The 16170-nt window shown below is 45.1% G+C and overlaps 3 protein-coding genes across 10 annotated transcripts in view; 1 reads left to right on the forward strand and 2 right to left on the reverse strand.

Annotated features, from left to right (window-relative positions):
• Nucleotides 1-479, reverse strand: part of PRMT7 (protein arginine methyltransferase 7) — a 48381-nt gene extending 47902 nt beyond the window's left edge. For 2 of the 3 annotated variants that reach the window (XM_032854112.1, XM_032854109.1), the window contains exon 1: nt 442-479. The gene's annotated coding sequence lies outside the window, so the exon portion shown is untranslated. Of the gene's footprint in view, nt 1-293; nt 346-441 lie in introns of those variants that run through there. The other variant, XM_032854111.1, reaches the window with a different exon arrangement.
• A 105-nt stretch (nt 480-584) lies between these two features.
• Nucleotides 585-9865, forward strand: SLC7A6OS (solute carrier family 7 member 6 opposite strand). The gene is made up of 5 exons (XM_032854117.1): nt 585-813; nt 938-1219; nt 6553-6756; nt 8038-8155; nt 9098-9865. Exons 1-5 carry the CDS (start codon nt 619-621, stop codon nt 9226-9228), a joined length of 930 nt encoding a protein of 309 aa, XP_032710008.1. The 5' UTR covers nt 585-618; the 3' UTR covers nt 9229-9865.
• Nucleotides 9866-11608: 1743 nt separating this feature from the next.
• The window catches only part of SLC7A6 (solute carrier family 7 member 6), a 33974-nt gene continuing 29412 nt past the window's right edge, over nt 11609-16170 (reverse strand). For 4 of the 6 annotated variants that reach the window (XM_032854119.1, XM_032854118.1, XM_032854120.1 and 1 more), the window contains 2 exons: nt 14728-14877; nt 11609-14618 (listed from right to left, as the gene is read on the reverse strand). In XM_032854119.1, coding sequence (XP_032710010.1) covers nt 14310-14618; nt 14728-14877 — 459 coding nt within the window. In that variant the 3' untranslated portion in view covers nt 11609-14309. The remainder of the gene's footprint in view (nt 14619-14727; nt 14878-16170) is intronic. The other 2 variants (XM_032854123.1, XM_032854122.1) reach the window with 1 other exon arrangement.

A 16170-nucleotide genomic window follows, 5' to 3' on the forward strand; every position in this document is an offset into this window, starting at 1 on the left:
TCAGATGTACGTTTTTACAGGGCCGCTCTGGCCAGCATGTGGTGAATGGACCGGTAAATGGACAACTCGATAAAGTGACTGAGAAAATCGAGCCCATTAGCAGCTCCCTGAATGAGAGAAACGTGGCCCAGCTACGGGTGCGACAGCTGGAGCTCCGTATGACTGTGGTTCGAGTGTCTGTCGCTGAGAGGTGGCACCAAGAACTATAATCTAGGTCTCCGTGGAGGTAACCTGACAAAACCGTATCCCCGTTCTCTCGCCAGCCCAGGGGCTCCAAGCCGTCCCATACGTACTATAGAAAGGTCCTCGAGAATTCGGAAGACACATACTCCGGCGGCCCACGCCAGGACCGTCAGCCCGAACCTTCGGGCTGACAACAGATGACCGCTGCACCCAGGACTCTATTGCTACCCCACCTTCCCAACCCGCCCAGGGCCTCACCCGCCGCGGGAACCGTTCCGTCCACTTCCGCCGCTACCTCCTCCGGCCCGCGGCTGGCGAAAGAGGGCGGGACCTCCCAGGGCCCGCTGGGCGTGCCGGGAGCGAGGCCCGGAAACGGAACTTGAAGGCTCTTCCATCTCACCCCACGCGTTCCCACAGTGCTCCGCGACAGCCGCTATGGAGGCCGGCAGGACTGCAGTACTTCGCGTGAAGCGGAAGCGCAGCGCAGAGCCTGCTGAAGCCCTAGTCCTCTCTTGTAAACGTCTCCGGAGCGGCGCCGTTGAGTCGGAGACCCAAAAGACACACCCCGGGGATCTGGAGAGAGAGCCCGAGAATAATGTCTTCCAATTGGTGGCCACCGTGCGCTCCCAGGTATTGGGCGGGATGGAGCCGGTGTTTGAAGGGGATCGTAGGGCGCTCCTGGGACGAAATTGTATCCCTGACTCCTTGACGAACCTCCTGCTTACGCCGGCTTCCCTCCCTTACCACCTTCCAGGAGGAGCCAGTCCAGGCACTCGTTCGAGCCGCATTGCGCCCTTCCCGGGGCAGCCAGCAGCGTATCCGCCGCGACCTCCGCGCTTCGGCTCAGGAGGTGCGGCAGGAGGGCCGCTACAGGGTGATCTCTAGCCGCCGATCCTCCGGGATTCCCTCGGGTGGCCTAGAGTCCGAAGACGCACCGGGAAACGCAGAAGCCTCGGAGGACGCAGGTTTCCAGCTGGTCGACCTGGTCCACGAGGAAGGAGACCCCGAGGCGGTCGCAACCTCAGGCTCTCCCAAAGTGAGTACCCCCGCCCAGAGGACAACGCTGGGCTTCTCCGGACAGATAGTGCCAAGAGTCTGGGCGTTAAGTCAGCCCACAGTCAAGAGAAGGCAGACGGCTTCGCCTTATTGTTGGATGATATGTCAGCCGTGGTAACCTCGTTTTGCAGGTTAGGTTATTCGTTCATCAAATATTTACTGAATAGACACTATGTTCCAGGCATTGTTCTTAGGTTCTGTGGATATAGCTTTGAGGACTTAACATTCAGGTAGAGGAGACAGTAAAAAAGTTAAATTCAATGTCAGATGGTGATATGGGCTTTACAGAGGTGGGGAGCGGCAGGGAAAGAGTGGTTCCATTTCAGAGAGGGTCTCAGAAAATGACATTAGAGTGAGAACTTGGAGGAGGCGAATGGCAAAGCACTGTGGATATCTGAAAGAAAGGCAGTTTGGTGTTTTCAAGTGAACCAAAGAATAGTAAGGAATTTGGGAGATGATTCCTGTTAGATCTTGAAAGTGCTTTTAAGGACATACTGCCTTACACCCTGAGATGGGGGAATTACTGGAGGTTTTTGAGGAAGGTACAGATAGAACAGATGGAAAAATTCATCAAAGGGAGGTTAAAGGACTAGTCTTGGGTAGCGAATCGAGTTTGAGGCAGATTGAAGTATAGAATGCAAGTCTTCTCATATTTAATCCAGTGTTCTTTTCATTTTACACTTAACAAATTTGTTTTGTACCTCAGTTCCAAGAAACAAACTCTAGTACATGTATTAGGACTGTGGAGATAGAAAATTCTCAACCTAAGGTTTGCCTCCTCTTGGTAAGCATTAAAAAAAAAAAAAAAAAAGCACTTTACTCTTCTTTCCTTTTAATAGTTTTTGAAGTTTAAGAACTGAAATTTTAATTCAAAATTTATCAAGCAAAAAATATTTAATCATGGTGTTAGTATACGTGGATAACAATTTGGGCATGATGACTATAGCCACATCTTTTACCAAAACTAACTGAAGACTGATTCATGAGTTACAAGTCAAATACTTTTTAAAAGTAACCAGTGTTGGGCGCCTAGGTAGCTCAGTTGGTTAACCGACTGCCTTCAGCTCAGGCCAAGATCCCGGAGTCCCAGGATCAAGTAAGTGCCACATCAGGCTCCCAGCTCCACAGAGTGTCTGCTTCTCCCTCTAACCTTCTCCCCTCTCATGCTCTCTCTCAATCAATCTCTCACAAATGGATAAATAAAATCTTAAAAATTAATTAATTGATTAATTAATTTAAAAATTTTTAAAAGTAAACCAGTGTTGAGTGGAATCGAATCAGTCAAATAGCTCTTTCAGTTTTATAACAAAAACTAATATATAAACTGATGAAGGATGTGAACACAGATTTTTCTCAACAATGCAGTACAGGGGCACCAGGGTGGCTCAATCGTTATGCGTCTGCCTTAGGCTCAGGTCATGATCCCAGGGTCCGGGGATCAAACCCCACTTCCGGCTCCAGGCTCACCGGGGAGCCTGCTTCTCCCTCTCCCTTTGCCCCTTGTCCCTGCTTGTCCTCTTTCTCTTTCAAATAAATAAAATCTTTAAAAAGAAAAAAAAGTGTTTGCACTTCAAAGAGTGGGACATCTGGCTTACCACCAGTCACCTTCATTTTTTATGCAATGGAAGGGCGATTTAAAAATGGGCAGTGGGGGGCCTGGGTGGCTCAGTGGGTTAAAGTCTGCCTTCGGCTTGGGTCATGATCTCAGGGTCCTGGGATCGAGCCCCGCATCGGGCTCTCTGCTCAGCAGGGAGCCTGCTTCCTCCTCTCTCTCTGCCTGCCTCTCTGCCTCCTTGTGATTTCTGTCTGTCAAATAAATAAATAAATCTTTAAAAAAAAAAAAAGGGGGCAGTGTTGGGGCACCTGGGTGGTTCAGTGGGTTAAAGCCTCTGCCTTTGGCTCGGGTCATGATCCCAGGGTCCTGAGATAGAGCCCTGCATCAGGCTCTCTGCTCGGCGGGGAGCCTGCTTACCCCTCTCTCTCTGCCTGTATCTTTGCCTACTTGTGATCTTTGTCTGTCAAGTAAATAAAATCTTTTTTTAAAAAAATTAAAAATAAAAATGGGCAGTGTTGAAAAGGGCAAGAAGACTTTTGTTCAGAAGTGTGCCCAGTGCCATGCTGCCAAAAAGGAGCGCAAGGCAAAAATAAGAGTAGGCCAAATCTCCATGGTCTATTTGAGCGAAAGGCAGGTCAGGTCCCTGGATTTTCTTACAATTATGCTAACAAGAACAGAGGTATCAGGGCACCTGGGTGGCTCAATCAGTTGAGTGTCTGACTTTGGCTCAGGTCTTGATATTGGGGTCAGGGGATCCAGCTCTGTGAGCTCAGCAGGGAATCTGTCCCTCTCACTCTGCACCCCCTCTTTGTGAGAGAGCTCTCTCCCTCTCAGATAAGTAAAATAATAAGTAAATAGAACAAAGGCATCACCTGGGGAGAGGGGACACTGATGGAGTATTTGTATAATCCCAAGAAGTACATCCCTGGGACAAAATTTATCTTTGTGCGGTCAAGACAGGAGAAAGGGTAGACTTATCTCAAAAAGCTACTAAGGAGTAATGATTGGCCACCACTTTATTATGAAATAAAAATGTCTCATGTCTTTTTATGTGTACTATATTTAAGTTGATATCATATACCAGAATGCAGATTATGAATGGCTGATAGAATATTTCTTTTGGACAGTCTTGATTTAAATAAGATTAGGTTGTGGTTAAATGAATAGGATCAGCTTTTTGAACTTTGATAGTAATACTTGTTCAGCAAGTGCTGTCACTGTTTTCCCCTTCCAGAGATTTGAGTACAATTGATTAGTAATGTTCAGCTTTTTTTTTAAGATTTTATTTTTACGTAATCTATACACCGAACATGGGGCTCAAACCCACAACCCAGAGATCAAGAATCCTATGTTCCACTAACTGAGCCAGCCAAGTGTCCCAGTAATGTTCAGCTTTGCAGAGTTGGTAAATGCCATTTCTGAACCTGTAGATCAGTTTTATATTTAGACTTATGTAACTGAAAATATTAATACATATATAAATACTGGGGAAATCCCTTCATCATCTCATAGAACAGCAGGATTCAGCTGTTTCAAGTTGTGTTTGTTGACTGTTAAAAGTCATGGGTTGAAGATAAACTGGCAGTATCCACTTTTTATGTTTTTGGTCTTAACAATGCCATTTTAGTTAAAATTCCCTGCGTCTCAAATGTTGCCTTGGGACTTTCGGGTGTCTCAGTCAGTTAAGCGATTGCCTTCAGCTCAGGTCATGATCTCAGGATCCTGGGATTGAGCCCCACATTGGGCTCTCTGCGTAGCGGGGAGACTGCTTCCCCCTCTCTCTGCCTGCCTCTCTGCCTACTTGTGATCTTGCTCTCTTTCTCTCTCTGTCAAAATAAATCTTTAAGATAAAATGTTGCCTTTTGCCTAATGAAAGGTATTCTAGTGTGGTTTATGTATAATATTAAATAAAGAATACTTAACACTTCTTACATTGTATAGATGATCTATAAGGTCAGATGCTTTTAAAATTCAGTGTGATAGGACATAGTAGCCAACTTTGCTTGTGAATTCTTTTTTTTTTTTTTTAATATTTTATTTATTTATTTGACAGAGATCACAAGCAGGCACAGAGGCAGGCAGAGAGAGAGAGGAGGAAGCAGGCCCCCTGCTAAGCAGAGAGCCCAATGCGGGGCTTGATCCCAGGACCCTGAGATCATGACCTGAGCTGAAGGCAGAGGCTTAAACCACTGAGCCACCCAGGTGCCCCTGCTTGTGAATTCTTTATGAAGCCAAAGTTCTTGTCTTTTTTTTTTTTTCAGGATTGTCTTTTAAACAGCTATTCAGAAACACAACTGTAGACTTAATTGTAGATTTAAAAAAAATGTTTGCTCTCAATAATTATTTTTTTTTAAATGGATTTAAGCTGAAAGCAAATTTGGGGATTTATGCCTACTAGACTATCAAGGGAAAGGTTGTTGATAGCCCTCTGGCAAGGCCATGATTAAAATGGTAACACAACTATAGTGCTTAAAATTGATGTGAGGCTTCTGGAAAACATGAAGCATGGCTTTACATATCAGAAATCCTAAAAATAGCTTGGGGCCTATCTTAAAACTACTTAGATTTATTTTTATTGTTTGGATTCCAAAGGCATCCAAACATCTAAAGAAATTTTAAAATAGTGACAGCATTTTTAAGATTTTACCCAGTTATTTGACAGAGACACAGCGGGCTAGAGGAAACACAAGCAGGGAAGTGGGAGAGGGAGAAGCAGACTCCCTGCTGAGCAGGGAACCTGATGCAGGGCTTGATCCCAGCACCCTGGGATCATGACCTGAGCCACAGGCAGACGCCCAATGACTGAGTCACCCAGGTGCCCCAGTGACAGCATTTATTTACCATGTTATAGTTCTCATTAATTTTTTTAAAAGATTTTATTTATTTGACAGAGAGAGAGCGAGCACGCATAAGCAGTGGAAACCACAGACAGGGGGAAGCGGGCTCCCCACTGAGCAGGGAGCCCAATGCGGGATTCAATCCCAGGACCCCTGGGATCATGACCTGAGCCGAAAGCAGATGCTTAACCGACTGAGCCACCCAGGTGCCCCAGTGACAGCATTTATTTACCACGTTACAGTTCTCGTTAATTTTTTTTATTTTTTAAATTTAAATTTAATTAACATATAATGTTTGTTTCAGGGATACAAGTCTGTGATTCATCAGTCTTATATAATAACCAGTGCTCATTACAACACATACCCTCCCCAATGTCCATCACCTAGTACATTTCTCATTAATTTGATGCCATTTAAATTTTAAGCAAATAAAGTACTATTTTATTTTTTAAAAAAAAGTGAAAAAAGTTCATTTTACTTTATCTAGTCATCTTACTCCCAGGTATAGACATCATCGTGGGCAACCCAGGTGGTAGTAGTCATCAGAGCTCAGACCCCTATGGGAGGTCACACAAAATGCAGAGGCATTTGCAGAACAACCATAGAGGTGCTCCTGTGGGCCTGCACATCCCTAAGGGGAAATCTTCTCAGGCCAGTCTTTCTGTGTGCTCTCTTATGTTGGTCAAGCACAAAAGAGCAGAAACTATCTTTTAAGTCTCCCAAAGAAAAACTAAACAATTATTTTAGAAATAGCTAATTTTTAAATTTCATAACCAATAGACTAATAGGACATAGGGATAAGAGTCTTGAATCTAACATAGACAACTGTAGAGAGACTTCCTTCACTCAAATCTTAGATTCCTCCTTTTGGAACATCCATGTTTTAGATCATGTATGTATCATATCTTGATTTCTTTACAGACATCTGACCCAGATGTGATCCTCTGCAATTCCGTACAGTTGATCCGTGAACGGTTGACTCTGTCTGAGGATGGACCAAGAATCGGGCACCAGGAGGAACAGAAAGATGACTATGTGTATGATATTTACTACTTGGAGACGGCCACTCCAGGATGGATTGAGAACATCCTCTCTGTGCAGCCCTATTGCCAGGAGTGGGAGCTGGTAAGAGGGCCCATGTCAGGATGAGGGGCATGAAGTAGCCTAAACAGTTCTCTGGTCTGGGTGCTTTGCTTGTGTTCCACATTACCTGTATTCCTGTGTTGCACGTTGTCTCTTAACTCTTGTCCTTGTTTAAATGGAAAAATTTATTCTGAATGCCTTTAGGAACCTGGGTTTAGTGCAGGGAATTTTGAGAATGACAGTCTACACTGATAATTTTTGCTCTTAGTAGATCTTTTACAAGGTTTGCAACATCACTTTTATCATTTATAACATCCACTTCAGGGGAAAATATATTTCCCATATAGGGGCTAATAATAAAGACAAAATAAACCAGAAATTCTTAACATGAATGGGAATAAAAACTTTTTTTTTTAAACTGGATCTTAAAAGGGAAGAAACCTTGGATTAAGAAAACTAACATCCTGACATCTTTTTTTTTTTTTTTAAGCAATCTCTATACCCAGTATGGGACTTGAACTTACAACCCTGAGATCAAGAGCTGCAGCTCTATTGACTGAGCCAGCCAAGCACCCCTTGACATCATTATTAAAACAAATTCTAGGGGATCCTGGGTGGCTCAGTGGATTAAGCCGCTGCCTTCGGCTCAGGTCATGATCTCAGTGTCCTGGGATCGAGCCCCACATCGGGCTCTCTGCTCAGCAGGGAGCCTGCTTCCCCTTCTCTCTCTGCCTGACTCTCTGCCTACCTGTGATCTCTCTCTCTCTGTCAAATAAATAAATAAAATCTTTAAAAAAATAATAAAATTTAAAAAAAAAAAACAAATTCTAAAATGAGGCAAGGCACCTTATCCCATACCTGCATTGCAACCATAGCCTCTCAGTTAGGCACCCACCTTGGACCATTGCATAGCCTCTCTTCCTGAACACCTCACACTTGAGTTTTGGTTCTGATTTTGGGCATCACCCATAATCCATATGATCTCTCTCCCACCTGACTGTCCACTTAAAGATCACTGCCAACACCTACTCAGAGCTGTCTCTCCTCCCCACCATGGTGTGTACGCCTCTGGAGGTCATCCTGTCCTGCTAGGAGTGTGATGGCTGGAGCTAGACTCTGAGGGGGGAGTAGGCCTGCCATCTCTACCTTGTAGCCCAAGGTTACTATGGCCTCTTGTGTAGCAGACTCAGAGCAGCTCCTAGGCTGCCTCTTTCCCAGACGGTGCTCTTAAGTGATTTTTCCAAGTTGGTCTGCTGATAGCTTCCCCCACAGCACAACCTTAGAAGTTTTGACTTATACTCAGGTTTGTGTTGAGATGTGCAGGTGAATGATGACCAGGAACCAGAAGATATTTATGAAGATGACGATGATGAGAACAGTGAGAGTAACTGGCGCAATGAGTATCCAGAGGAGGAGAACACGGACGGAGAGGAGTCCAGAGGTACAGGGATGGCAGTCTTGGATGGGAAGGGACCGGTGGGATCCAAGACTGAGGTGTGAGCATAGTTACCATCTTAACTGTACAACTTACCTGGCTTTCCTTCTCTGCTGTTGAACTCCCAACAGCTCAGCCACAAGCTGTTGGAGCTGTAATAGGAGCCCTAAGAACTGGTGTTTCCAAAGGACCTGCTGGGGTTTTAATGTCAGTCAGGCCCAGGTTCAAATCCTTAGTCTGTCATTGCATGTCTGTACATCTTGGGGAAGTTACTTCACCTCATCCTCTCTCCAGAAAACAAGAGTATTGCACTAACTTCAGTGATTGGGATTAAGGGAAACATCTCAGCTCAGTGTCTCTACTCCTGCTTCAGTCAGGAAGGTATTGGAGAGGTTTGCCAGTCAGAGTAGGGCTAGGATTTTAACAAATCAGTTATCTAACTTCTCAAGAAGTTGCTGTGTTTACATTTTGAGAAAGATGCCACAGAGATATGGTACTTGGGGGAAAGAGGAAGGAAAGATATTCTGATGATACAGTTCCTTCAGGGATTATGTTCTTTGTACCAACAAAAAGATTCCTTGGTGTCTGTTAATGGAGGGACAATTAATTAAACTATGAATATTCTACTGGGGAAGTACCTGTGATATGTTAAAAGGATAGGGACAAACGTGAAATTATGTTTACAGTATGACTACAACTATAGTAATAAAAAGAAATCCTATACCTAGGGGAGAAATGAAAAACTACTCCAGTGTTAAGGGATTTGGTTTAGGTGGTAGAAACGGGATTGCCTTTTTTTACCGCCCTAAATTCTCTTTACTGAGCAAGTATTTTAGAAGGGAGAACAACAACAAAATATGACCCAAAAAACAGACCTTCTTGAGATGGGAAAGAGTTACAGTGGTCACCTAGAAACTCAAACAGAGGCCATTCCTTTTACCATTCTAGGCTCAGATGATTATGACAGCCTCAGCGAAGAGGAAAGAGGCAACAGCAGACCACAGATGTGGAGCAAATACCCTTTGGATGTGCAGAAGGAGTTTGGCTATGACAGCCCCCATGACCTGGATTCAGACTGATGTTCCTGTGATACCTGTGAAGTTCAGTCATGTGCCCTGAGGTCTCTGCCTGCAGCTTTAGCCACCCTGGTAACATCCCTGGGTTTTGTAGCTTAACACAAAAGGAAAAAGCATGTCCAGCAGCGCCATCCTGTCAGTGGAAACTTGAGCTAAAGGAATTTGTCTTTTTTAATAACAGTAGGGCCCCTTTACCTCAATCAAAAATGACTCTACAGTCTAGGGGGAATAAATGCCATAAAAGTGAAGCTTCCTGGCCTGAGGATATTCCCGTTCTCCTCCTATGCTAAAGCCAATAAGTGGAAGAGAAACTCCTGTTTCCTTAGCACTAAGCTTTAACTTTCCCATACCACCAGGCCACTGCCTCTACTAAAAGCCGGTTCTTTTGATAGAATCTAGAAGGGCTACATTGGGTCCCTAATAGCAGCACCAACAGGATAGTGGTGGCTGTTAGAGAGGGAAGTAGACTCTGCCTGAGCTCTGAGAAGTTTTAAGTTATTAGCTGTCTCCACTGCCCTGCTTCCTGACTCAGATAATGGTTGTAGAGACTGCTATCTTCCTTTGGCAATGGTGCCAGGGAGAAAAGGATGTATGAATGTGATACTCTGTTTAGTAAAAATTAAAGGGAGCAAGAAAATTCCTTGAAAACCTTTTTTTTTTTTCCTTTTTTAAAGATTTATTTATCTGAGAGAGAACACAAGCTGGAGGAAGGGGCAGAGGGAGAGATGGATCCTCAAGAGACACACCCCCCCCACCCCACCCCCGCCAAAGCACAGAGCCCAACGTCGGGACCGGGGAGAGGGAGGATGCAGGGGAGTGATTCCGGGACCTCGAAACTATGACCTGAGCTGAAATCAAGAGTTGGCCACCTACCCCACTGAGCCACCCAGGTGCCCCTACTTAAAAACCCTTTAAATCTGAGTCTTTTTTTTAATTAACATATAGTGTATTATTTGCCCCAGTTTTTTTGTTTTGTTTTTTAAGATTTTATTTATTTGAGAGAGAGCACGGGGGGTGGGGTTGAGCAGAGGGAGAGGGAGAAGCTGGCTTTCCCCTGAGCAGGGAGCCTGACACAGGGCTTGATCCCAGGACCCTAAGCCAAAAGCAGACACTTAACTGACTGAGCCACCCATGTGCCCCAGATCTCAATGTTTTTACATGTTTTCCCACTGTACTCACTCTCTCCCATCCCCACCCTCCACCAAAAATGGGGTGGGGGGGTTAGTGAGACAGGTTTCAGGATTAACCGTAGACACTAAGGACTTCAGGCAAGTGAGGAAAAGGTAAACATATCCTAAACTTAGCTTTCCAATGAGAAAGGTCAGCTATTCACAGCACTCACCAAAAACAGTGACCAGTTCTATTACCAAAACTTAGGTTCCCTATAAGGAAAACCTGACCCTACTTCTTTGCATACCACAAACCTCTTAACTCTGAGTCCGCATTTATTCTTCTAATGTAACATTGTCCCATAGAACCTTGTGCAAAGATGGATATGTTCTATATCTGCACTGTGTAGTAGTAGCCACTAGCCACATGTGGCTCAGCTCTTGAGAAGTTCACCTGAGGAATCAGATTTTTTATTTAAACTAGCTCCATGTGGCTAGTAGTTACTATACTGGACAGCACAGGTCTGGGAAAACAATACACAGAACCTTTGATTCAAAATGTGCTTTCTTGGGACGCCTGGGTGGCTCAGCTGGTTAAGCTGCTGCCTTCGGCTCAGGTCATGATCCCAGCGTCCTGGGATCGAGTCCCACATCGGGCTCCTTGCTTGGCGGGGAGCCTGCTTCTCCCTCTGCCTCTTCCTGCCACTCTACTCTGTCTGCCTGTGCTCGCTCTCGCTTCTCTATGACAAAAAAAAAAAAAAAAAAAAGTGCTTTCTTGCCACGTGCCACAAACTCACTATCATGTACACGGAGGTATGTCTCCTTCCCACACCTTTTAAGATTTCATATTCTTCCATCCTGCCTCCACCCATTCTTCACTATGTATTCATTTTGAGGGTCTTCACCTACATTAGTTCCTACTCATGTTAAACCATCTTAAGGGGTGAAGTTCTGTGTGTTCACATACTCAGGCTCTACTCTTGTGGCTAAAAAACCAACAATCTATTGATTTACCATCCTAACTCTCCACAAAGGTACAATTCAGTGTTGCAAGCAACAGGCAGCAAGTTATATGTATGACACTAGTCATCTCAGTCTCCTGTAGGCATAGAAACAAAGGATTAAAAACCACTCCGTGCCATTATAATGTGCTCACTGCTGTTTATGTACTCATTAAGGTTTGCCAACATCAAAGGGCTGACAATCTCATACTGTACCTACTGCAAAAGAGATTAGCACACCAGGAGAAGGATTGAAGGAGACGAACAACAAAGACCTTGCAGAAATTTAATTCCACCATGAAGCTTGACTGCTGTAGGGAGTCTCTGGCTTCCCTCCCACAGAAGGGTTTCTGGGTGAAGTCTGTATCCAGCACAGAGGGGAAGAATGCAGTTGCCATCCAGTAATGAGAGGGGGATGACATGGCTCACGAAGCTTGTGCTGGGGCACTTAGGGTGTGAGGCCCATGCTTCCCCCAGGAGCCACTAGGGACAGCAAGTTCCTGGGATTAGCTGGTCATTTACTTCAGGGGAGAGAGCTAAAACCTGGGTCAGGGATCCTTAAGACAAGCACACTCTGCTTAAAGGATTAGCTCCAGAGGATCCCTGGGATAGGTGCCATCTTGGCTCAGACAGGAGTCATGTTTACGTACTCTAGGCAAGTCAGCCTTTGCATAAGACTCCGTTGCCAGAAAGGAATTTGCTGTGCAAATCCCCAACCCATGACAGTAGGCATGTCCCCTCATTTTCTCATCCATGCATGCCCTAAACCGAAGGCAGCTGTGCCCATGGCTCCCCTAAATTGTCCTTATTAAACAAGTATGGCCAAGGTTACTCCCCTGACTGCAACTGAAGCCACTTGATAGAAAAGAATGGTCAGAAAGAGAGATTGCCTCATAGTTCTTGTCTTTACCGGTGACCAGTTCTAAAATGAAAGGATAAGATGTCCAGGCATGGAGTTAGCCAAGTCAGCAGGTTCCTCTGGACCCAGGATGACAGTGTCTGGAAGCATCACAGGACAGCTGTACAGTCCACTGCAACCATGGCTGCCCATGAGGGAACATCCATGAGGCCAAGCCTACTCTGGCCTGACCTGGATGCTAAAAGCACACCCTGAGCACCAGAATTAGTTACTTCCAATCATGCAGTCTGCTGAGGAGCCAGATTGAGGTTGAAGCAGCTTTGTCCCCCAAAGTCTTCTCTGATCTCCACAAGGAGAAAATAGAAGTCCACACAAGTACCAAGCTCTTCCTGAGACTGCAGGCCCACCAGACCTCCAGCAAGGGAGGCAGACAGGACAGGAATGCACTATCCTGATGATCCACACCAAGACAGTTCAGAGTGTAAACAAAGCTCAGTGCCCGGGACAGAAGAGGAGGATGCAGTCTGGTGTGAGGTTTTCGGAAAAGGGCAATGACCACTTCTAGCACCAAGGTGGGCTTGCGTGGGTCTGCACAGCAGTCCCTCACACCAGCCCTTATAGACAGAAACAAGCTATTTGGTGGCTTGAGTCCATGAGATGTTCTCTAAGCCATTGATGGCTGAGAGAATTCAGGTAATCCACTTGAATTCTAAAACAGTTTATGTCCTCCTAAAGGTCATACCAGGAACCGGAGGTTTACCTTCTATCATCTAGAATAAAGACCTGAGGTCTCAAGTAAAATAAGGGATTATCCTTCAAAATAGCAATATTTCAAACTTCTGACTCATGAATTTTTTCATTTGTCCTTGCTGATTTGAGCCAGGTGCTTATATAATCTGTGACCTACTGACTAAAATGTAACCAATACACGAGTAAAAAAAAAATCTTTAAAGTTCATTTTTGCAGCTAAGACTCAACAGAAGACTGTGCTAAAACCAAGCAAAAAAATCTGTGGTCAGAGGCTGACCCACACCAGCACACAGAGACACCTCTAAGGGCAGAGGGACTCGGTTGGGAGTATTTTGAGTTTTTAAACACAGTCAGCTTATTGCATCCTGAAGATGAATGAACACCAGTGCTCTGTCAGAACTGGTGTCCTGGACTAAATAATGTCAATAAATAATGAAATACAGCTGTCTTCCTAGGGAAAGATCTTGAGTCAGAGGAAGAAATGGTAGCATTTTAGGGCTCTAGAGTCAGGTGTTTGGACCTGATCAGAGGAAACCTTCCCATAAAGCAGCCCCTTTGTAGAGGCTCCTGATTCAAACCTCAAATAACAAATTCCGAACCGCCAGCCACACCTATTAACCTAGCACTCCCTCTTCCCTCAGTGCAGTTGCCCAAGTGTTTGGTAAGCTATACCGACTCAACCAGGAATAAAACTGAACTATTCCCCTGACCAAGCCCTCCCCACCACCACCCTCTATGTAAAGTTCCCACCCAGGCTGGCCTTGGACCCTGAGTCTCCTCCCACAGCTTACCAATGAGAGTGACCGCCAGAGCAGGCCATCAGCCCTGAGTCCCCCTTATATAATGTGGGCCACCAGACTCCTTTAGGACAAGAGGGTTAGGCCTGCAGTCTTGTCATCTGGACTTTGGTGGCTGGCCTTCCAGGCCTCAAGGGACATCACATCTGGCCTCTAGTCCGTTTTCCTCTCAACCTTTTTCTCTTCTGCTACATCAAGCTCAGTCAGGACACAAAAGCAAAGCTGCTGGGTGACTCTGGTGACAGCAGCTAAATGAAAATAGAGAACAGAATTCAGCAAGCTGACAGCTACAACTTCAATATGAACACCCCAAAGTTGATTAAAGCATATCTGTGGTTCCCTCCCACCTGTCGCCTGGGTATACTGCACCAGGCTTTGCCTGTTACCACCAGCAAGCATCACTGTCCTTCATTCCGTGCCCAACCAGAAAGTGATGCATGACTCACCTTCCCACATGGATTGCACTTTAAAAAGGGAGTGTTCTAAGCCAAAAATAGGACTCTAAGGTTAGAACTAAAGTGCTCATGTCAAGATCAAAAGGGAAGAAGTCATTTGGTGCAACCAGGTCTCATGGTCTCCAGCATATCACTAGTATAACGGAAGCTGTTAGCCACCAATCCCACCTCTGCATGCATCTGTGGGCACGCATGTACGCACACACACACGCCATGAGTAATGGGCAAAGAAGCTCACCCAGGACATTCCGAATAAGGACTGGCCTCTGGGACTCAGGCAAGTAAACACCCACGAAGTAGACAGGAATCCCAGAGAGGGCAATCCCGATGCCAATGAGGGAATTGATGGTGTCACTGTACAGTGGCACAATCACCAGAAACAAGGAGCATATGCAGAACACGATGGGAAAAAACAGGCTCAGCTGAAATGGAGGGAGGTGAGATATTAGGTAAAGTGCTATGGGGAACAGGGTACAGAGAAGTCACTTTGGGGAGATGGCCCACCCCCCCAGCCTGTCCAGAGTCACTGACCTTGAGAGGCCGGGGTCGCTCGGGCTCCTTCCAGCGAAGATAGAGCTGTCCAGCAACAGACAGGCCCACAAAGAACCAATAGCTAAAGCTGAAGTAGTTGATGAGCAGGAAAACATCTTCCACGGTGAGGTAGATGAGTGTCATGGTACACTGGAGGGGGAGGGGATGGAAGGAGGAGTGGGCATTGTCACCACCAGGCCATCCCAGGATACTCCAACCACCCAGCAATCAGTACCAGGTCTGCTGCTCACTGCTGATTTAGCTTACCAGGTTACCTCCAGTTATTTTCAGTGACCCCTTGGCATCAGATAGGTCTAACTTCTGTATTAACCTTCAAAGTGGCATTGAAGGGTTCTTCCTATACACAATGCCTCCCTTCTTTTTGCAAGCACTTTAATAAGCCAGACTCCTTTCCCCTTCTGATGGCAGAGTGAGGTCCTCCTCACTTTGATGCACCAACCTCAATATGAACCACATTGCCATCTGGATACCATTACTCCCGAGTCTAAACTACCTGGCATACAAACGGAATAAATGCCTCCAGAACCATCTCACTGTCCTGGGGTCTTTAAAATGCAGACTGACAAAATGGATCTATACCCCTGATAAGAGAGGTATGACAGAATTTGCCCTCTGGAACAAGAGTCCTAGAAGACAGAAATCGGGGACTGCAGTCCTGTGACATGGTCAGATTTACTTAATCTTCAAGAATATGGAGATCCCCCCTAACTAGTCTTTTCACCCAGATTACCAACAAAGGATTTAAAACAAAAAGGACCCATTCTGGGGAAAGAAGAGGGACTGTATTGGAAAAACAGGGGAAGAAGATGATTAAAAGACAAGATGTCAGATCTCCCCTAAATTTATAAATTCAATGTGATTCCAATCAATATACTGAGAGGATTTTTGTTCTTTTGACAAAATAACAAAGTTCATAAGGACAAACACAAACATGGGATAATTGCCAGGAAAATTCCAGGGGCAAGAAGAAACTAATGAAGTATCATCAGTCCCACTTTAAATTTCAGAAATCCAGTACAAAGCTAAATAATGAAACTTGACACTGATAGGAAGGGTTGAGCTGATGATAACTATGTAAGGGGTATATAATTATACTTGGCATATATGAAGCACTATCTACTATATATAAATCTATGACATGTAGGGGCACCTGGCTGTCTCCTCAGTGGAGCATGTGACTCTTGATCTCAGGGTTGTGAGTTCAAGCCCCATTTTGTGTGTGGAGATTACTTAAAAATAAAATCTTTTTAAAAAGAAATCTATATAAAGTCTATAATATGAAAAGAAGTCCCTGGGTAGTTGGTATACAACTGGCTTGGCTTTTTAAAAATAATTTAATTAAAGGGGCACCTGGGTGGCTCAGTGGGTTAAACCTCTGCCTTTGACTCAGGTCATGATCTCAGGGATCCTGGGATTGAGCCC

The sequence above is a fragment of the Lontra canadensis genome, unplaced genomic scaffold (assembly GCF_010015895.1).
Source record: "Lontra canadensis isolate GAN:19392208 unplaced genomic scaffold, GSC_riverotter_1.0 scaffold8, whole genome shotgun sequence".
Classification (NCBI taxonomy): Eukaryota; Metazoa; Chordata; class Mammalia; order Carnivora; family Mustelidae; genus Lontra; species Lontra canadensis.